Source organism: Osmia bicornis, chromosome 7 (assembly GCF_907164935.1).
Source record: "Osmia bicornis bicornis chromosome 7, iOsmBic2.1, whole genome shotgun sequence".
NCBI lineage: Eukaryota > Metazoa > Arthropoda > Insecta > Hymenoptera > Megachilidae > Osmia > Osmia bicornis.
The window spans coordinates 4,523,671-4,547,038 of record NC_060222.1 but is presented as its reverse complement, the minus strand read 5'-3'; the positions used below and the strand labels follow the sequence as shown (position 1 = coordinate 4,547,038).

At 41.7% G+C, this 23,368-nt stretch overlaps 1 protein-coding gene and 1 long non-coding RNA gene across 8 annotated transcripts in view; one reads left to right on the top strand and one right to left on the bottom strand.

The window, feature by feature from the left end:
- Positions 1-23,368, top strand: part of LOC114872741 (trichohyalin) — a 46,612-nt gene that overhangs the window by 16,736 nt on the left and 6,508 nt on the right. For 2 of the 7 annotated variants that reach the window (XM_029180305.2, XM_029180358.2), the window contains exons 2-6: positions 16,400-16,648; positions 20,601-20,886; positions 20,950-21,440; positions 21,591-22,438; positions 22,504-22,923. In XM_029180305.2, the coding sequence (XP_029036138.2) occupies positions 16,400-16,648; positions 20,601-20,886; positions 20,950-21,440; positions 21,591-22,438; positions 22,504-22,923 (2,294 nt within the window). Of the gene's footprint in view, positions 1-13,637; positions 13,961-16,399; positions 16,649-18,916; positions 19,006-19,087; positions 19,505-20,600; positions 20,887-20,949; positions 21,441-21,590; positions 22,439-22,503; positions 22,924-23,368 lie in introns of those variants that run through there. The other 5 variants (XM_029180315.2, XM_029180324.2, XM_029180342.2 and 2 more) reach the window with 5 other exon arrangements.
- On the bottom strand, positions 12,967-13,864 carry LOC123987933. The gene is made up of 2 exons (XR_006829545.1): positions 13,772-13,864; positions 12,967-13,710 (listed from the first exon to the last, which is right to left on the bottom strand). It is a non-coding gene; the product is annotated as an uncharacterized LOC123987933 (long non-coding RNA).

The window sequence follows — 23,368 nt, the reverse complement described above, 5'->3', positions numbered from 1 at the left end:
TATAGTCGCGTCGCTCCGCCCCGTGGAAATTAATTAAAACGAACAAATTACAGGAGATGTTAAAATAAAATAATATAGAAAAAAGAAGGAAACAGCTGGTGTGCTTCGTTACGCGATTAAACGTAAATTAATTAGAAACAACGACAACGATTCCGCTTTTCGACGGACAAATTTTTTTTTATTGACAATTATCTAATTACAAGATGGTCATTAATTTTGTTCAGATTATAAAGTTGAAATATTTCGAGTGAATTTTGTACAGATGTATCGAGGTAACGGAGCATCGATAAGTTTGATAAGAAAAGATTTTTAAAGTAGCCTCGGTATCCTTGGAGCGACGTCTCACGCTGGAATTCAATTCTTCAATTTTTCTCATCGACACGTCCCGTCGATGCGAATTTCCATCGTCCATGTCAGCCACCTTGTCGATATCGAAAGCTACGTTTCATCGACGTCTTGCTTACTACTTTCCGTCTCTGCTTCATAAATTCTCGATCATTTTTGACAATACACATTGTCCAGACATCGTACCTACCAGTAATATATACAAAAAGATCGTCATTTCAAAACCAGCCTCTTTCTGTCGCAAAGAAAAATATATTCAAACGCGTCCATGATTCGCAAGGCGAAAAAACATGGAAAACTTGCTTTTCCAAGTTCATTGTCCTGGCTCCATTGAATGTAAAAGAGCATGTACGTAGATACTGTCTCAGGTAAAAGGTCCGAGAGACGAATCGTTCTTCCGAGTTCGCTTTCAATCGATCCACTCGAGAGGTCCGACGAGGGCGTAAAATCGTGCATCCCACGGGCGGGAATAATCGAATGAAAACGGGTCCGTGAGGTCCGAGGGGTCTGCCTCCAATGTCCGAGCTAATTTGTCGAAGAATCGAGTTTTGAAATTTGAGAGGAACCCGAGCCACGGAACAGCGCCTCTCTACGACTTGTCAGCGAGCCTTTTCACGTTCCCTTCAATTCCTACTCCTTCATTCTCTTCCTCCCTTTCGTTTTCTCCTTCATTGTAACCCCCCCTTTCTACCCGCCTCTGTTTGTGGGATATTTTTCGAAATTCGAAATCGTCCACGGTGTCGTGTCTCGTGTTTTCACGCGAGCGTTGCGTGCTGCCTTCGAACACTTTGCGGATACAAAGCGTATCAAACATTTTACATCGTTCCTTTTGTCGAAGGATCAAAGGAAAACTCGAAAGAGTCCCTTGTCATCGATGGACAATTTTCCGTTTGACCGATGGATATCCGTGTTTACTGTTGCAACCGAAGGGAATACTTGTATTCTACTGCTGTCGTTTAAAATTTCACGGCGTTAAGATATTAAGAAACTGCATAAGGAATAATCGTAACGCTTTGAAAATGAAAGTTATTAGACATTAGGGAAGGCACGATTGTAGGTGTTGCAACGATGAACCCTAACTAGCGTCGCCTATCGAAAACACAGGGCAATGTCTTCGCGTTTCCAAAAGGAGGGAAGCCTTTTCTACCCCGTTGCAAGGGGAACTCGCATTCGCGCGTTTTAACATTCTTCCCGTACAATGCAGCCTACGAAGGAAAATTACCTAGATGCGAATTTCGCGATCCGCTGTATACGCCGACGCCTCCATTCGCGAGGAACCGACGCTCGTTTCGAAGACAATGAGCCTGCCTGGCTGGTTAGACGTGAAAAATTGCATTGTCCATCTTCTGGTTGCTCGTCACTTTCCAGTGACACGCGATTTTCTTTCTTCAGCCCCCTTCATCATCATCCTGCGAGGATCCTCCTGGTAGACCAGTCTTTCTCCCGTCAGCAGAGGAAAACAACGACGTCGTTGTTGCACTTGGTTTACTCACTGCCGGTGTTTACCTCGTTGTTGAACGAGGGGAATATCGGGAAGAGTCAGATTCGCAAACATGCAACGAGCCTGCATTATTATTCCATAGACGAGGGGGAATAAGTTTCCTTCGCAGAACACAGCGAGGCTAGCTGTTAATTTTTTAACCAGGAATAAGACGTTCCGAGGAGGATAACGTTTCCGTTTGAAAGAATTTTTTTATTAGACTGAGGATTGAAACGTTCGTCTAGATACGTTGTCTACGGAGGAATATAGGTTTCCCTGAACGTTTTCCGAGACGAGCGTCGCATCCGCGCTTCAACCTGACCGACGACGCGACGAGGCACGAGGAAACAGCTTTGATGTTTGATCTGGAAATGCAGCGTGAAAAAAGTTCTGTCGTTCGCGGATCCTCTGCGAAGCTAACACGCGGACTTTCAACTGCTGCGCTTTGATGCGACGACGGGGATACGGAAAATTGCGTTTGATTAGAGAGACGCGTGGTGAATGTACATTCGCGTTTCCGTTGTTGAATTCACTCGGTGCAACTTCGTTTTTGATAATCCGCGTTTCTCCCGCATCGAATTCATCTTGTAATTAATCATTCCAATAAACCTAACCGATGGTAGGAAAATTGAAACGAAAAAAAGGAATTGAAATAACGAAAGTCCCGGGTATTTGAAGTATTTCATCTATCATCTCGCTATGATAAACCGTGACGACTCGCTACTTCTAATCATCTGAAAGTTCTCCACTTTCGAGCAAGCAATTCGATGCTCTTACCGATTGTTTCCCGTTAAACCGCGCTAAAGACCACCTAGCCCCGCTTCTATCTATCATCTATCCATCTATCCAGTGTCTCCATCATCCCCTTGTTCGTTCCATCTCCTCTGTCTCTCCCTCCCGTGGCGTAGTGGCACGACTATCAACAATCAACACCCTCGAGAGCAACGGTGGCGCTGGTAAAGGGTGAGAAAGAGAGAAAAGAGGGGTAGGTTGGCGAGGTGAGGCGAGGAAAGGAGGTGGTTTTTTACCCTCCTCCATCCCCTCGCGCCATGCGAATGGTGACGATGGATACGATGGAAAAATGTGTGTGGTGCCGGGCTATTCCGGCAGCTCGTGGGAGAGCTCGTTCGATTCTCAGTGTCTGGAAATAATTAGAGGCCGAGGTGGCCCGGGTGTTGCCACGGCAACCGCCAATCAGAGGGCAAAGAAAAATTTTTCCTTTTATATCGCGCATTTTTCTCTGCTCGCCCCGCGAAAAAAGGGGCTCGCGACGGGCCGGGAGGAGCGGGCAGAGGGTGGCGAAGTCGCTGCCGCGCGGATCACTGTCGGCGAGGGGGTCGGCGAGGCGCTTCCCTCAACCCTTCTCCGCCGAGGATAATGTATGCAGAGACACGTTGAAACATGTGGATATACTTGCCCCTCGCGGATGTCTGCGAGTATATACGTGCAACGTTTTTCCTTGTTCCTGGGCTGTGTGTCGCAGACGCGAAAACAGCCCGGATTCTCGATTGCACGTTACACTCCGCACACACTCGGATCCTCACGCTTCGCTGTGAACGACGATGCAACTTCCACCACCGTCCCTAAGAGCTCCTGCGAATTTTCTTCGCCGACGGACACGGTCCCGGCTCTCCTTTCCTTCCTCTTCCATCGCTTTCCTGATGATTCTCCTCAAACCCGCGCAGTTTACTCGCCGAAAATTTCACTGAGATCAAGTATCTTAATGCAACCGATTGAGGAAAGCGAGTTCGAACTCGGCGCTTTTGAAATTGGACTTGCGTTTCTATTTTTCTAAACTCCCAGAAGTTTAATCGCTAAAAATTTCAGTAGGATCAAGTGTCTTGATGCAAGGGTTGATTGAGAAAATTTTATTCAAATTTCGCTTTCGAAGGTGAATGTTGGCCGATTTGGATTTCTATTTTTTCCATACATTTTTACTATATAAATTTCATATGATTTGAAAAACCTCCAAATTATCTGCAATTTATGAATTTCTCAATTTTAGGTACTGGGTCAGTATTTAATCACAAAAATTCTAAGGATTAAATATTAACATCGGTGTAGAAATTACCCTTCAATCATGTCGCACGATTAATCCACGGCAACAAGTTTGCATAATTATTCACAGACGTCTCCAAATTGTATTGTTCCTCGTTCGAGGCCACATCCACATGGAGAAACTCTTTTTTTTTTCTCTCGTTCTGCTGGAATATCTTTGACGATGTGCTTCTGGTGACAAGCAGCCATCCCATTAGAAACGGGAACGAGATGTTGTTTATTATTTCGTTTGCACGATGGCGTTCCGCGAGACGAAAACATTCTCTTTGATGTGCCACCGCGTCTCCTGGCATCGGCTTTTTCAATTAATGCAAAAAGGAGTGTCTTAAGCCGACACCCCACGGAACACTTCACCTCGCATTCAAAAATGGCGTGCGTGTGCCAGAAGAGACATGTTTCCTATTGAAACACCACCGCGGAACCTGGCTCGATCGAGCAAGGATGACTAAGAATAACCTCGTCAGTCGAATATACTTGTGAAAAATGGAAAAATTAACCGTCGAATACTGGCACGGTTAGCGACAATTTCAATTTTACAATTTTATCCTCCAACGTGCCAAATTTTAATTAAACAATTGTCGAGGAAATTTCACGTAGGTCTAAGTGAAAATTCATCCTACTGCAATATCTCCAGAAAGATTAAATTTAATTAAAAACATTGATATTGAAAAATGTTGGAAGAGTTCTTGTGGACGTCAGGTTCGATGATTGTACTGTTCGGAATCGTACTCGAAGGGAAATAATAAATGTGGACACACGCAATGACAAAAAGAGGCTCTTTCCGTTCGGAACGAAGTGTGGGTGTCACGAAGAAGCGGTAGAAGAGGCCTGAATGGTTCTTATTTTGGTTCGGTTTGACAGCGAGAGCCTTTGTTTTCGGCCAAACTGAAAGCCGTACCTGTTTTAATTAACTTATTCAAACGATACCTGGCCGGATATGTAATGTCAGCGACGAGGACATGCGAGGGACGTTTAAATGGACCTCTTCAGATACATGGCAGGTATCGCACGACCATCCTGAGCCGTATCGGAACACACGAAATGTCAGCAGGGACATTTTATTGGCTCCAACGTTGGACACCATTGTGCTGTTCCTTCGAAGGTGATCGTACGTGTTTCGATATTCATGAAATGAATAAAAGCAATTAACGTGTGACAAGAAACGGTGAGGGAAAAATAGTAAAAGAGATGTATGTATTTTTAAAGTCCTGAAAATTAATTAATTGCATCCTTAATAAGCATTGCTATCGTGTATTTTTCTAAACATGGACAGTTTCATTTAGAATCTTCCAAATTTTTATTAGATTCGTATAATTTTTGTTTTCAAATATCAGAATATATTTTTTGAGTACTTTTAACCCTTAATGGAGACAGTTAGATCAATCGTAACCCGGACCTACGAACACGTACAACGTTGATCTACCAAAGATTTGACTTCGTTATCCAAGTCTCAATAGAATTTTAGTATTATTAAGAAATAATTAAATATCGAATTTTTATTTCGATGCACCAGGTTAACGTCAGCTTAACTGATCGATGAAAGATCATCATAAGTTAACATGCAGATTGAAAGAGACGCGTTGATCGAAAACGACGTTGATCTGAATGAAGATCGAAAAACAGAGATCCATCGAAGTGTCGGGTTTCTGTCGGTCAAAATTTCTTCCGGTGGCCAGGGGTACACGGTACACGCTGGTAACACGACACTTATATCCCTTCTTGGCAAGCACGTGGGAAGAAACCGCCTCCTAAATACGCTCATAGAAATCGAGGAACTGGTAACCGATGAAAGGGGTGTGTTTCAAAACATGTCACCTCCAATATCGGCGCTGGCCATCGATCCGATACTAGCTGGACGTGGAAATGGACCCGGTGTACCGTTTCTACGTTCGGATCTCGTGACAGGAATCGAGAATTCCGCAGCGATTTCTTTCAACTCCGACACCGTGAATGAAAACAACCGCGAATGGAGGCAGATCGATTCCGTTGCCTTCGTCTAGTTCGATTATTTCGATAGGAAACACGGGTACCTCCTTGTTCCGTCTCTTCTTCCGGTTTAATCATTGATGAAGCGGTTGGAGGAAGATAGGCTTGATTAGCTCTTCTCAGTTGTTGGATTATTCAATGATCCAGAGATTCGATCTTCCTCCTGTTACTCTCTCTTCCGATATGGTTATTCGATCGCTTTTGATAGAGAAATCGGGATTGTTCGAAGGATATTTTGATAAGGGACGTTTTTATTTAGAAGAAGAAAATCTGTAGTGATTTCCTTTTCTTCTGAAGCAAAATTCTACTGTGCAAATGGATTATAATCGTTCGTTTCGCTTTCAGAATATAATTCAGTATCAATTGCTGTCTGATTAATTCCCAGATTCATTGATGTTCGATGCAATCAACGAGACATTACAATCTCTATGTAAATTCATGTCTGTCCAGCAGAATGGACATATCAGTTCCCTGATGTTTCAATTGGGAGCAGAGGTATTTTGATATATTTAAATAAAAGTTTCTTAACCCTTTGAAGACGGAGGATTTCTAAGCTTAACAGGATATTATTAATTTAAGGTAAAAAAGAAGTAACAATTATAAATCTTTGCTGTCTACACTTATACACTTATTACGCAATGAGTATATAATTATAAATTACTATGATAATTATGTTCGGTTAATTTTTTGTTTAATTATTCCCGTCAACTCTTCTTACTCTCAGTATCTTACAACAAATTATTACTTTTTCCATCGTCGAACCCCAATGGTCCTGTAACAGCTATGTACTCCTCGTCTTTTCCACTGAAGAGTCTAAAGTGTCACCATCAGTATCTAAGCACCGAATCTCTTCAAATCTATCAACTCTCCGAGACCATCATCCTAGAAGGCTGACAGGAAATTCAATTCGAGTCATCGAGCGAATTAATATCCCCAGTTTGAACCGTGACAGGGCTGACATTATAAAACGCACACGCGTGTACGCATCACCGGAGGCGTTAAGATCATAACACATCACGCGTCCACACATATGGTAATGTACATGCACGTAGATAGTTGACGAGCGTGTAGGTGAGCGGGCGAGAGAGCCGGGGCCCCTCTGTCTGTGCCGCTTTTAAACAGTAAATACATTTTAGCGGTGTAGCGGGTAATGTGTAATATTTTTAATTGGATCTCTCCGTCTCTGTCACGCATACGGGTCCACAGTTAACGTCTCATTCCCTTTTGGCTGCTTCTTCCCGCGGCAAGGAAACCGCTCGAAACTTCGTCCGTCTCTGTCCCTCGACGTTGCTCAACCCCCTAAGAACCACCCTCACGGTCGTCGCTGACGGAACTTGCAATTATTTTCTCCTACCTTGTGGATTGTCGCGCTGTAAAATTTCTTCTCTCTTTTTCTCTCTTTCCACCTATGCGTGTACGCGTGTCTATGTGTGTATACGTGTTGTCGATCACTCTCGCGCTTGCACACGCGTGCAGCGCGACTACGCGCGGCTTCCTTCCTTCGTTTTTCCACCCTCCATCACCCCCGCCGCACACCCTTTGTGTCCTCGCTTTGGCAGCCGCGTAGCCTCAAGCTGGCATTAGGCCCCGCAGAAAAGAACAGCGAGGAATTAGTGACAGAAAAACGACGGACTGACGATTCTCCAGGCGACGCGAGGTAGGGGGGCGGGGGTGGCGAGCATCGCGGCTGGAAAATTGAAAAGCAAAATGGCGCTTAAAGGCTTAGAACGACTATTGCGAGGCCGATGATACGGTGCTAATGGTCTTCCTGCGGTCTCGTCCTCTGAAGACTCAAGGAGGATCCTCGCACAGTCAGACCTCTTCTTTCGATCGTCTTCCACTGCTGTTTCGCAGTCATTGTGTTTGAGCCTTCGAGATCGTAATTACCGCCAACAGAAAGACTGGATCTCAACTTTGTCGCGTTCCTATGGGAAGAATTAATGATCCAGTTTAATGTCCCAGCTCCTCGAAGAAGACATTTCGGGAATGTCTCCGTAATAGGGTAAAATATATTTCATGATTCTTGAGCTTTTTGATGAAGAAATTTGGGAAAGTCTTCGAAATAGGGTAAAATTTGCAACAGCGATACTTGGAAATTAAATTTCTAGTTTTATTACACAATATCTTTCTGTTTTTCATCCAAGTACTGTCAAAGAAAATCTAATTTTTCTCCCAAGTTTTATTTACCTATTCGATATCTTTCTGTTCATATTTTTCGTCAGAGAAACTATTCTTTTAACCCTTTGAAATTTAACACAGTGCGTTTCATGAAAACGCACCTGTGGCTCGTTGATCGTTTATTTTCGACAGCTATTGTCAATTAAAGAATAGTTAAGTCACTTTAGAGATACTTGTATTTTGTTTAAACGTTCTTCTCGGCATTATCTAACGAGAATCAAACGATCAGTCAAACAAAGGAGGTAGATAGAGATCGCGGTTGTCAGTCGCGTGAGAAACGGACATTTGTTACCAGCTGCGCATAGATATCGGATAAACATCTCGACCGGATGATGAAGAATTGCATTATTATTCGAAACCGTGAAAACTGTCGTCACCGATAACGATCAACGTTCATCGATGTTACGTTCGATGAATGCGCGTGTTGAATGGATTTTCAAAACAGCATGTTTTATTATTTTTTCCTTTTTTTTTTTTTTATTCGTGCATTCAGGGAAAAGCTTGATGGAACGAGCGATGGAATGAAAAGTTTATGGAAGAATATTCTCTCTCGCGTGTCGCGTGAACCAGCCAGCTCTTGATTTCATTGCAGCTTGAAATTTGCTCTATCCACGAATTGAAATTTCTGAATCTCTGCTACGATGTTACGTGTTCAGCGGAGTTACTTAAAAACGAAATTAAGTAGAGATCTTCTCTTGAGGAAAAGATGAAATTATTAGCACTTTGAAGGGCGACGCAACGTGTTAATATTTTACTTTTTGCATCAGTATTTATTTATTTTATTTCTATTTATTGGCAATTTGAAACCTTGCAAATTATAACATTTTTCAGAGAAATATAAAATTGCAAGGGTTACTGATTTGTTAAAATGTACAGCTATCAAAGTGTTAATTATAATCATTTGTTCGTTGTAAAATTTTGCAACAATATCTTTTTGCATTCTGATATTTTTTATTTGTTCTTTAATTGTAAGGAAATAAAATAGGAAAAAGAATGAATGTAAAAAGACACTGTATCCATGCATGAAGAAAGGCTCAATTACACATTACATAAGATATATGATTTTATATAGAATCAGTGTAGAATATTGAAAAATAATTTATGAAAACAATCGTGCAAAGGTAAGGTATATTTCCTGTTGTTACGAAAGAAGCTTGCCGTCGCAATGGCGCATATCGTAACCACTTTTAGGCCTTCCACTAAACATTTACACAGTAAATTTTACGAACTTTCATTCACAAAACATGCGTCCAACCCTGATTGAAGCTTTTTAATGAAATACACATTTCCTCTACCAATCATCACAACGAAAATAGTTACACTAAGATGTAATTTTTAATTTAGAACTTCGATTACTTCAAATTACCAGTGTAAATTTAACAATCTCCATTGTTCTTCATTTTTAAATATTCACAAAGCTGGGCACCGACGACTTCCATGTTCTTCTACAAATTTTACACACTGTAGATAAGTTAAGGCACAGAAATAATTGAAAAATTTACTCAAACAACGAAGAGCAGTTCCAATTGTATCATTTGAACACATTTTCTCCATGTTTTTCATCACAGAAAAAAACCAAATTAAGGAATTTTCTCTAAATTAATTAAGAAAAATTTCCACATCCACAATTTGCATATTGCCAGAGTAGACGATGCGAACAAAATCTTCGCCTTGAAGATGGTAACAATGGATATAAAATCTGCTCCTCGAAAAAATGAGAAGGGGTGGCAAAATCATGATCGCGAGGTCTGTTAGAAGCAACGCTAGGTTGACAAGCGATTATCTCGTCTTTCAGTCAACGAATCGTCGGGGTTGGGTTGCAATCGGCCATTGCCGTGAAAGATTGCAGTCGCTAGAACGTCACTCCTTTTTGTGCATTTCTTTGTTAGCTACGGACGCGTTGGTCCACCATTTTGAACGGTACGGACGTTGGCCCAATTTTTAGGGGTTGGCCTTTTGTAGACCGACTGGCCAGCCCCGAGCAACCCTCCTGCTGTGACATTTATTTAACAAGGTAACGATATTACGGCGTTAGGTCGGATTAGGGGATCCCCTGGCGTGTGCTCGAGGGTCTAACGACCAATAGAATTTATTGTTCAGGGTAATGTACGTGATTTTTCGGTTGTTACGTTCTCCCATGATGGCTACGTAACGGATTTTCTCTGCCTTCGTGGGATTGCTGCTTTCATTGTGTACCATTTCATTTTTTTTTTTATATCCAGTTTCGATTCAAGGGAGGCTTAATGATCTTTTTGTTGCAACGTTTAGCTCTTGGCTCAGAAGGGCCTGATATAAAAAGGGCTCCTTATTTCTTACGTTATTCAACACTTTGCACTCCTAATAATTTTAAACATCAAATTACCATTTAATGTTAATAACAACTTCGAACACAATAGAGTCGCTGAAATTATTCAAGAAATGAAGTTTCCTTTATTAAAATATCACTGAAAGAGCGTCGCTTTTCTCGCTGTACATTTCAGCCATTTTGTTCCCGGTTCGACTCCGGAAAGCCAAGTACCCTTTTGTCCGTCAGTTTTACAGAACCTGTTAAGTTTCTCTCTGTTTTCCTTCAGAAGAAAATATGTGTACGCAAACTTGAAAATTGAAACGAGAAACAATATATTTGAGATTTTGATACTTGAAATTTTTATTTTTAAATCGTATATCGACGTGAATATATTCAAAGAATGATTATGCCAAGTGGTTCTCTCATATTTTCACAAGAACATAATAAATTTATTAATGAAATAGTTAGCCAGTTAGGAAGTTGACCGCGCAAGGGTTGATCCACCCTGCTAAACCCGATTATTTTCTTCAAAACAATGAAAATTCTTCGAACCAATTCGAGGAAGCTTCCATTTGACCTCACGATCGGTTGCCGCGTTTTGGAACGTTGATTAAAGTCTGTTTCGTCGAAGGAACACCGTGGAACAATAACAAGTGGAGCGCCATTAGCTCGCGTTCGGCCAGCAAGCCACCTCTAACGATTTATTTAGCCCGGGAAAAGTGGAAAGTCGCCGGCCCGAGTCGTGATTCGAGTTAACGAGGATTTTTACAGAATAAAAAACGCAGAAACGAGGAGGAAGGGCGAACAGAAAGGAAAATACGATGACGAAGGGTAGCGAAGAGGGGGTGACTGACTGGAGACTTGGATAAGAGACGAAAGAATGTCGAGAAATGGTAAAGAGAAGGAGGAAGAGAGAAATAAATGTTCTCGACTAGAGACCGCAAGTATTTCACGCGGCGTCGGCATACGATATCATTATCATTTAATTTTCGCGTTCGACGAAACGGCTCCCGAATACTGCAGTCGTTAACGTTAACACCATGATTCGGTGGTCCTCGTTGTTTTCTATAGAGCGTGAAATTTAAATGTCCCAATCGATGGTTCGATCATTATTTTCGCTATTGCTGCAAACGACAGATCGTATCGCGGCGCGAGGGTATGTTGGAAATGTTGAAAAATACGGGTCCTGCCATCGAAGAATTGCATCTTCGAATCGTTGGATTTTCTTCAGGAAGATCTGTGTCCTAAGAATTTCCTCATAGAATTTGCACAAAAGCTTTCAATTCGTCTGACAATGTTTGGAGTTGAATTTATACCTGTTTCTGATATTTTTGAAGTTAAAAATAAATTCTTTAATAATTTTCATAGTTCAGAATAAGAAAATGTTTGGTCGTTCTGATATTAATCAATTTTATTGAACTGAAATTTGATACAATTGTTTTTAGTCGCATAAGTCTTTGACGCACTATAGTCCACTCTATGAATATTTATACATAAAAGTTCACGTCACTTCCGTTTCATTTGCACTATTCTGACTTTATCATTTGTTTATTTCTAGAATGTAAATTTAATGACAGATTGTCTGTGATAATTTTGACCTTTTAGCGTGAAGTAGTTGAACGTTATCTTATTCTTGTTTTTCTTTTAATTTTTGCTGACGAAGTCAGGAGAAAATTTCTAATGGGGTAATTTGCAATTGACAAAAGGAGGTAGAAGTAATTTGCATTCGTAATTATACCTGTTTAGGTGCAACGAATATTCTAAGGCTACTTGGAATTTCTAATTATTTTAGATCACAGATAAGTGTTAAAATATTATTTACTTCGGAATAATATTTTAGATTATTTAACTGGTAATAATATTTTAATGATACAATAGAACTAAGATTAAATATTTCCTTTTTGAAATTCTTTTTCTATGTTATGGATTGTGTATGAAAAATAATTTTTTAAAGTCCCTGAAGAATACGAATAATATTACAAAATGCGAAGTACTATATTAACAAAGTTGTTTTACATAATGAATCATCGTGTATTGTCGTCATTTCTGTCGCACGTTGCATAAATCTGAATAATCAAACATTTTAAATGTATAAATATTGAACATATTCAATGAAGATGATTACCGCTTTCTGAAATTTACACAGTTGGTGCATTTACCGCTAAAGTAATTTATCAAGAGATTCCCGGTGGTTTATTACGAAGGGGATTTATTTTAGGGGTGGTTTTGCACACGTTGGCGCCATCTCTACCAAAGACAGTCAAATGTGATGACTTTATTTTTATTAATTTTACACTTTTTACAATTGAAATAATAATACCAATATATTATTTCTAATAAACCGTGCTCATAATTATATTTTCAATACTTTAGAAAATTTTTCATTTTGTTCGAAAGATACTTCGATGTAATATAGGGGAAACTTCTTCATCCACTGGCAGAAAATTCCCTAGTGTGTCGATAAGGAAGAAATTCTCCATATTTCTCGAGGAAGAACCATAAAATTCATCACGATAGCGCCACAATCGTTTCCTGCTGTTTTTCAAACGGTGATCGATAAAGCGCGCAAATTCAAATATTCAAAAATCAATACGGAGGCATTAAAAAGGCAAAATTATTCGTTCAAATAATATTTTAAATATTAATTTACTTTATTAAATCATTATTTACTAGAAGTTTATGTCTTATTAGAAAAAAAAGAAGGAAAGAAGAGATACCAAATGACATTTTCTTCTTTCACTCCCACTACAAAATTACAATCAGCGTCAGCAGCGTTTGCTATAAATAATCGCTGAAATAACAGGAAATACAGGCGATTTAACCTCGTCATCGCTTAATCATTCATCCATCATCTTCGGTTTAAAAGCAGCTCGTTCCACTCCGATTCTCAAGGATGCGGATGAAGCAAGAATCTCATAAAAAGAAACTAGGACACAGGCAAGTACCTGTAATCATGGTTCTCTCCTAAAATACAATATCCCTCATAAAAATCACCAAATTTTGAAAAGGCTGCAATATTATCAGCTTGAAACTGGAGTTAAAAACGAATCTCTCGAAATGAAATTGCTCAACGACGATGGTTTCTCAACAGAAATGCCAAACGCGCGGTCGCGGATCGGGCGGGGATTTAAGATTCCCGTATTTCCCGGGCTGTCAAACGAGAACGCCGCGGCTGAGTTTCGATTAATCGATAAGACAGTTGCCGCCGGCTGTTACACTCGTTTCCTTATCATTGGCCTAGTTCGGGGTCAGGCTACCGAGGGCGCTGCACGTTCTTCGTGTCCGTTCCTTCTTCCACCGCCTACGTTTAAGTCGAATTCAACGTTGACTGTCGTCGGACGGGTCTCGCCGTCGTTCTACTCCTCTTCGCCGTCAGCTGAAACATTATCGCGTTCACGCGTCGTCGTTGTAACAACCGTAAAATGACGGATATTTACCTGGCCGATCGTAACGAGGTGTGTTGTTGCCATTGGGCCGAGCGCGACCTACCTACCCGAGTTATGTGAACGTCCTGCACCCCGGGGCCCGGCTGTTCGTTCGCGCTAGCATGAGTATTTCTCAGGACAGCGCAGCCACGATCTTGGGCAGGGAGGTCTTCGACGAGACGTCTCATCCGTCGAACGAAGGTACGTGAAGAAAGAAATCAGACCGAATGTTCACCGAACGTTTTCCCCGTTTCTCGTCCCACGATCGATGTAGCACAGGGTGGCTTTTCCATCGCCGCCGCTCCTCGTTCGTACACTTCCGCCTACCTATCTTCTCTGGCTAGTTCGCTCTTCGACACTTGCCCATTTCGAGGTCACGGTCGCTCATCGAACACTCGTCCTGTCCATCGAGGCGAACCGAAAGTCCCGATACCGTCCTTGTACTTGTTCAATTGCGCGTTGCTAATGAACTCGTTCGGATACGTTTCCTCTAATTGCTTGCTTCTAACAGGGTCAGTTCAGCCAAGGTTCTCGATGTCTTTTGGATCTTCTATATCTTCTTCCCTATTCTGACATGATTAATAGTTGCTGATCTGAAATAAAAAAATGATAAAAGAAGGACGAAGAGAAGCGTAGCGAGGCTGGAGATGGGATTGGTGAAAAGTTAACGGTGAAAGGGATTAAATTGGAAAAGTCGTGGATAAAACCAGAGAAGGTCAAAGAGTTTCGGTGATGTTTCCTTGTTTATTTACACCAGGGTCGTACGGGAGCAGTGAGCTCGTGTACCCTAGCGCGGCGAGGAAAATCAATAGAATCCGCAGTGCGGCGAAAGTTTTGTCATAAGCCTCGAGGACCACCCCTTTGCTATCCGTACCACTGGCCAGCTTCCGTTGCACCAAATGCATTCGTCAATTAAAAGTCACCTTCGAGCTTTATTTTATAGCCAGCTTTCGCTGGAAGATCTGGGAAAAACTTGGGAAATTTTAGCTGGTAGCCTTTGGGATAACTACGAAATTTATCCATCGCAGGGAAGACAGATGTTGTGGCGGTTACCCCCATACACCGAGCCACCTGTCAAAGACTTCCATGATGGAATTTTTAATCGACCCTCTTTTCCCACTGCTGTCGTCAGGATTTTCCACGTTTCCTAAAGAAAACGAGAGAAGCTCCGAGACTGTCTCGAGACTCTGGCGTTAATCGTATGCTTAGTCGTCGTCGCATTATTTTCATCCTTAGCGAAGGCAATTCCACAGAGGTTATTGGATTTATCATAGATATAGAAATTAATATTGAATAGAATTTTGATCGACTGTACGTAGAAACGTCTTTGCATTTATTATGCATGAAATTATGCAGAATACATGCGAACCGTGTGCTAGATCGAAGAGAATAATTTTGCAAAAAACTGCGAGAAATTAATATTCACGCTCTATAATTAAACGATTGAACGACATTCTTGTAACGAGTTATATATACCCGGTGACGCAATAAATCAGGTATCTGATTAAACGAAGCGGCAAGATTGGAGACTTTGTTTGATTTAATTTTAGAATCGCCACCTGTAAACTGCACCTCGCATCGGGATACTTAAAAATTAATTAAACCGCGATGAGTAGAGTGGGCCAGATTTAGACGCGTCAGCGTCATGAATATCGCGGTTGATGAATGTTTAACAGTTGCCAGCAATTAGTTGGATAAAGTTTGGCTAACACGTTATCTTCGATACGGTTACTCGATATTCGATGTTAACAGCAAATATTAGCTAAAGACCCCTTTTCTTTTGTCCCGAGACGACATTTCCGCGTTGCCACGTGTACTTCCACCTGGCCTTTATAATCGATGAGCATCGTTACACTTTGCATACAGCCAACTCGAGAACCTTGAAATCCACGAGCATTTTAATAATACTTTCTTCGTTAGCTATCGAGCAGAAAAATATTTATAATAACCGATAGGTTAAAAATTCTACCCTCGACCCTCGGCCAACGAGATCCTCTATCTTTACCAGCGCCCACGTCTCACCCGGGCCAATAATACTTGTTACAAAAGTTCCAACTGCTTCTTTGATCAACCACGGCTATCCGATACACTTCGTAACAAACTTCTCAGAAATTCAATTACCGGACAGTTGGAATCCTTGAAAATGTTGAGGGAAATGTTTGCAAGTTTCATGGGACGTTTACGATCGGTAGAAGCAGAGGAGACCGATAATTAAACTAAATTAAACATTGTTTGTCAATAATTACGTCAAATTTCTTGGAGATAAGTATGTTCCCTCTGTCACGTATGCAGTAGCAGAAAGATAATGTTATCTTTGACTAGTTAAATGTTACTCATTCAACGATTGATATGAAATCAAGATAAAGAGGCCAGAAATTTATACAAGTATTTTTTTTAAAGGACGCTTTCATTTAAATTCCAGGAACGTTTTAGCCCCTTTTCACAAGCCCACGATCATCCTTGACCTTCTTAACGCTTCGCAAACTGTTACACGTATTCGCCTCTCAGGCATTTCGCGAAGCGTTAATTAAGTTTTTCCAGTTAAATTAATATCATCGCGTACTCTGTCCACGAGTTCATAGTCCATCGCCCTTGTCCAGTTGGTAATCAGCTAATGGAGCGCACCTGGTTATTTTTTAGAGGTGCTCGACTATGCGAGACGCCTGGGAATCGACCCTGATGCGGAACCGCACCTTTTGGTCTTGGCCCGGGAGGGCCTCATGGCGGCCTTGCCGAAGGGTTGGAAACCATGCTACCACGAGGCGAGCGAAAGCTGGTACTATTACCAGGCTTCCACCGGAACCACCACCTGGGAACATCCCCTGGACCCTGTTTACAAACAGCTGGTGAAACAGGCCAGGGCTGGCAATACCAGGCAAATGAGCGTCGGTACGGATTGCCTCGTCATTACGGGCGAATGGAAAATATAGGATTTAACCCTTTGCACTTGGACTTGCAGTCTGTAGCGTACACACGGTATTTAGGGAAAAGAGAAATCTAATTGTACTACTACGAGTATCACAGGGATTGTAAGACCATTAGGGTAAGAGTAACCTGATTAACCCTGACGATGCAGGGATCTGTGATAAATAGGGAATTCCGGCACCGGAAATCGAGTCCAAGTCTTCTTCGTGGGTGACTTGTCCACTGCCAACCCTCTGACATTCCAACCCCTATGATTCTTTTTATTTTCTCCTGCAGAAGTCCTCTAACAGTATTATTTATCAAATTGTTATTATTATATTTTTTAGATTCCTTAGAGCTTCTATTTCACAATTGCTTCTAAGTTTTAGAAGATAAAGATATTTAATCCACCTGTCCATTACCAACCCTCTGACATTCGTACCCCTTTTTATTATTTTATTTTCTAAATTTCTTAGATCTTCTATTTCACAATTTCTTCTAAGCCTTCGATGATACTAGTATTTGGTGATTAAGATATCTAATCCACTTGTCCAGTGCCAACCTTCTGACATTCCTACCCCTTATATTATTTATCAAACTGTTGTTATTTCATTTTCTAAATTCCTTAGAGCTTCTATTTCACAATTTCTTCTAAGCTTTCGATGATACCATTATTCAATAATCAAGATATCTAATCCTATCGTCTTCCACTTTAAGCACGTCCAACTTTTCATTTATCATTCAAACAGAAGACTTCGTTGATACAGTTTGCAAGATTTTAAATTTTATGTAAATTCTACAGAAAGATATCGCGTGTACGCTGTTCTATAGTAGACTCAGCACCTCCTGACTGATTCACACAATGTATTCACCTTTTTCTTTTTATAAGTCGTTGCTCGTTTGATTGATGATAGATAGATAGATAGATAGATAGGTAGATAGGTCTGAAACTAATCTAGTTATGTTTGTGTTCATTCTTGATCAAGGTGAACAAACGATGATCTTGTACTGCAATCTCGAGTATACGTAAAAAAACAAAATATTTTTATACCCTTCGACGTCTGTGATTATGCGACAGCTTGTGTAACAAACATTCACAGTCTCGCGTTCTGTACATGTATAATGTAGACCAGTTGTGTATAAATAAACCATGACATGCATATTGTGAACTAGAAGTGGCATGACTCTTTTTTTTCTTTTTGTCTCGTGCAAAGGGTTAACACGCGAACCTTCGAAGAGCAATCTCAACCCCTGTTCAATTATCATTTACTGAAAGATTGACTAACCATTTCAGCTTTCGAATAGTCAAACTTTCACTTATTTCTCGTTTAAGAATACTTATCGACAGACGAGATACGGTAAACAAGATAAGATAATCTTATCCTCAGAAATCGAGCGTTATTTAATTATCGTTTGTTCGTAAAAAGTAGGATCTCGTCACTGAACAGGTGAACTAATCGTCATTGTTATTGATAATAACAATTATTAACAGACTCGCTTCCGTCATTCGTGGCTGATATCAGTGAATTATCAAGCTGATAGCCACGTTAGCATATCGTTATTAAGTTAATTTTAAGAATTTTGACAGTGAACGTGCTTAACACCTGTTCTTTCGTATTTTGCCAAAATTTCGCTGGTATATTTTCGCCAAGTATTCAAATTCGAGCTTCAAGGACTGCTTTGGCACTGAAATTCGAAGCTGGCTTACCGTCAAACGTGAATTATATTTTTAGGATGAATCCAGATGAAACTTTGCCCGCCGTCTCGCGAGCATCGATCTACGTAGGAGAATATTCTTCTCCGTCTGTTCGCCGACTTTCGATCGCGATTCGATCTTTCCTTCTCGTTCGATCCGCAATGATTCATACCGATTACGTAAATATTCTTTTGCTCTTGACCTTGAGGCATCGAGTTTGCAGAAATTACACGCAGCTTCGGTTTCCATTCTCAATGACCGTGGATCATTGGCAACGGAACATCGTCTTTGCTTATTAACTCCGTGTCTTTTCTCTGTGTTTTTACGTAACACCAATCCGGCGGCCACATAAAATAATTCCTCGTGTGCTCCAACTTTTATGTAACGTTTCTCAAATGGCGCGCGTGCAACGCGATAGAGCGAACGATATAACGTACGCTCGGTTTTGTGTTAATTATTTCCAAGCACGTGTATTGATGAGGCTAACGGTAATCTTATCGCTCACGAGACTATAATTCGTGTAACAAACAACGATAATCCATTTGCAAACGGTCGTTGAATCGATTCGGAGATCCGTTTGTCAAAGTTCATCGGGTTCGTATTGAAGAGGCCATCGCACGCGCGCACATGTAACCGTCTCATCGTGGTACGTTGAATAATCATTTTTCTTTTTTTATTTACTCGATTGATCACCTTATTCGTTGGTTGTGTCTTCGCGCTGTTATTGAACAGTTATAATCACGGAAATGAAAAATTTTCGAGTACGTTCACTCGATAATCAAAGAAGATTGGTTGATTTATCATTTGAAATGGAACTTGGTATTTTTTTTTTTTATTTATTAACGTCAATTTTTTACGTAATTCCAGGTTTCTCCCTGTTCACCGAAAACTCATCCCAGACCTGTCCAATCGATGTACTTAACTGTTGTTCACTGGAGAACGCGTTAAAGACCGCTCGTCTGATCGTCCCCGTTCGAGTGCAATAAAGTTACACAGACGAGCGGGTTTGTTGGCGCGATTTCTCGTTCGATAGGATAGGCGGACGCAGTTGCTCGGCAAAGAGCCCTCGAAACTCTTTCGTGCTGCTCGTCGGCGTGCGACACATTCGTTAAGGCACTCACGTGTCGGTGCACTCGCTCGTGAAAGTACGTAATAGTTGCTTGAACGTAGGATCCGTCCAATTATCGCGTCCGAGTCCATCGAGCGCGGATTGTTCGAATGCTTCTCCTCTTGAACATCCTACGAAAGCTCCTGACGCGATTCGAATTAAAAAAATAAAAAGAAAAGGGTAGGATTAATTATTGTTCAAACGAAACGATCGACCGTCGCTTTGTCTTAATTTCCAGAAGGGAATCCAGAAGAAAGCAGCTTCTTTGACTCGCGTGATTATCGTCGAATTACAGAGTGTCACTTAGCAGACGGTTAAAAGCCTCGCTTGAAATCGCATCAGGAAGGCAGACGAAATTGCGACCGCGTGAAAAGTCAATATTTGTTGCCGCTTCTCGTCCTCCTCACCTGGCATTCTTGTTTCTACTCCGCGAGCCGCGAAGATTAAAGGCACACCCGGTCTAAAGAGCAAGGTTTTCCTTCTTTTTTTTTTATTTTTAAATTTCCCTGCACCGACGATTCTCTGGAGAGTTGTTCACGCGGAAACCTTCCTCTTTCCGAGCTGTTCGCCTTTGAGATGTCGCAAACGAGATTCGCGATCGCTGCGATGCGATCTCGCGAAGGAAAATGGTTAGAAAAACGGCTAGGAGATACGGGTTCGTTTAGGAAGAAGGGTCAAGTGATATTGCGATCACTTGGCGGCGAGATCAAAGCCGACACGTGTTCACACAGAAAATTCTGTTATGGAACAGTATGTGTACACTTCGTTATTCACTTTGTCCAGTGGACACGGCGCGTGCCTTTGCTATGCAAATGTTTCTGAAAGAATTATAGGGAAAAGCGTTTGAAAGAAAAGGAACAGATTGTTTCAAGACCGACAATCCTTCTGATTGTTATTAATAATCTTTGCCCGTGATTTTTCGAGTTTTTAAATATATTTTCTTATCCGTTTCTTCGACATTCCTCGCAGCTGCGTATAAAAAAGGAAGATGACAGAACAGTTGACTTCCACTATCGGCAACCCTTTTCTCTCTGGAGGGTGATTGTTCCCAAGAAAAGTTTGCGTCTGTTTCTTCGCTCCTCCCAGAAAGTATAACCTGATTTAAAAAAAAATCATACATTTTTTATCGACAGAGGAAGACTCGAAGACCACCGCCAAGGATCTCGAGTCGCACGAGGAGGCAACCCTTCCAAAGGAGACCTCTTCAAAGGAAACCATAAAACACACTTTCAAAATGAACGCATCGACCACCAGAATCCCAACGAAATTGGCACCCTTGAAGAAATTAGATAAGCTCGAAGGGGTGCGGAGGAAGGATAGCTCCAGCCAGGATAGACAACACTCGAGACGAGACAGTGATTCCAAGACGGAGAACCCATTGGCCACCGATAGAGCTTCCAGGGATTACACGAACCTCAGGTTTGTAAGAATAAACCTTCTTTATATGAATGTTCGTTTAAAAATATCCTATACCATCAACAGGTTCCAAGATCCGAAGTTCTACGAGTGTCCCAAGGTCCTGGAAGCCATGGCTCCTATCGCAGCAACAACAACCGCGGCTACCACCACGATCACCAGTCCCACCCAGGAGTTAGACTTGAAAGAGGTGCTGAAGAGATCGGAATCCCTGAGCCCAAGACACGAGAAAGATTGGGAGCAGCTGTCCAGCAAGTTCAGCTCCGAGGAGAACATCATAGACATAGATAAATTAAGCATCACCACGTTGGCTAGGTCGGAAAGAACCGAGAAGTTCGACAAGGAGAAACATCCTAGTCAGTTCAGTCAACAAAAGGAGCTGACTCTGAGCGGTGGAGGAACCATGTTCCTGAAGAGCAACAGGAGCAGGGACACCACTCCCAGCCAGGAGGGTGGCAAGCTGGATGACTTCCGCACCGTTGCCATCTCTGACGAAGGCTGTAACATTGTTGGGGACAGACTGAAGTCGATCCTCAGGGAGAAGCAATCAGAGGATGGTAAGAAAGTAGTGTCCAATATTGAAATAGAACGAAAGGTAGAAAACGATAGATTTTTATTTATTATTCTAAAGTTATCCAACCAATTGCTTTGAAACGATTCTTTTCAGTCGAACCTTGTATTCACCCAGTTCCCTTGATTCCCAACAGACGACAGGCCAGTGGACGAAGAGCGGAAGAGCGTTCGCTTCGACATAGAAAAAGAAGTGGACATCAAGTTCACTTATTCCGGCTCCGAGGACGACTGGGATTCGGAATCGGAGGAACAAAACGTGCGAATATCCGCGGTGGTCTCGAACAAGGCTACCGGGTCCATTTTATTCTCCCAGCGATCCAGTTCCCAGAGTCTCGACGATGAAAATAAAGAAGATAGCGAGAGCAAACTGGACGAGGACACCAGGAAGAGTTCCTCCTCTGAAACTCCGAGGAATTCGAAGGTGGTTGGCAAACGTTTCGTCGTTCAGAACGTCACTGAAAATGAGCATCGCACTCAGATGGCGAAAGAGAATGTCCGGAGGGACAGTTTGTCCAGGGAGAGCAGCCTTGATTACGTTCCCAGCAACAAGTTTATGAAAATAAAGAATATCGATCTGGTATCGAGGAGCGAAACCGATTGCAGCGTGGTGAAGAGCAGCGATTCGGAAGACATTCGGAAGAGCAAGCCGAAGACGGTGAAGCCTAAAAAGTCGGCGATACGTTTCTCGAAGGATAGACAGACCGACGACGACGACACGTCTGACTTGTCCAGAGTGAACCAGGACCTGGAGCAATCGCGAAGGGAACGTTTGAAAGAAGAACACAGTAAGAACTTGGACGAAACTAGAACAGGACTGAGCAAGGATCACCAGAGGGACATAGAGATGTTGAAGAAAGAGTTTGAGGATAAATTGGAGCAGACGAAGAAGGAACTGGAAGAGAATTTCGTGGAACAGAAGCAGCAGTTGCAGAAGAATATGAGCGAAAGGCTGGAGGAGCTGAAAAGAGAAATGGCTGAGAAGGTATTGGTTCAATATAAAAGTCCCTCTAAAAATTCTGATAATTAATTTTTTTAATTGTGTTTTAGGAGGAACAGGAGATCCAGAATCTAATCGCCGAAATGGATAAAGCGAGGCTGGAGAACCTGAAGAAAGTGAAGGCCGAGTTAGAAGTGTGTTACGAGAAGGAGAGACAAGAGATTTTAGCGAATTTGAAGACCGAACTCGATGAGAGAAGGAAAGAATTATTGGAATTGCGTAACCAAGAGATGGGAAAATTGGAGAACGAGCACGAAAGAGATCTGGGCGAGGAGAAGCTCGCCAAGTTGAACGAATTCGAGCTGACCAAGCAACATTCCGAGAAGATCGAAGCCCTGAAGAAGGAGCTGGAGAAGGAATTCGACGATCTGCGTACCGAGCTGCGCATCCAGCAAAGGGAAAAGATCACAAAGATCACGGAAGATCACGAGAAGTGTTTAGCTGAGATACTTCGTGACTTTAGAATCGACGTGAGTACCTGACGATGCCTGTTACTTTAGCGACCTTCCTTCCTGAACGTGTTACCCCGAACCAGATTAAACGTAATTAAGATTATATACGTTATTAACCGAATTTCTTCCAAATTAAGAAATTAATCATTTCGCTTGTTAGCCTAGCGTCGCGCGATCGCGTAACACCGTCCAGATATCTAGCGCCTTAGGATAACTTTAAGAAAGATCTATCCTGAAACTGTTGTACCTTGAAAGATTATATATTTAAAGTTATATTCAATAAAACGCCATTGCGTACCATCACAATCAAGAAGCAGTGAATTTATACCGAGGGAACTCCGATAATTATCCTGATTCCGATAATTACTGTGCGATAATTGCACGAGAGGAGGTGTCCAGCGGCTCGATTTCCAGCGCAGAGACGTTTACAGGATCTTCGAGGAGGATGAAAGAAACCAAGGGA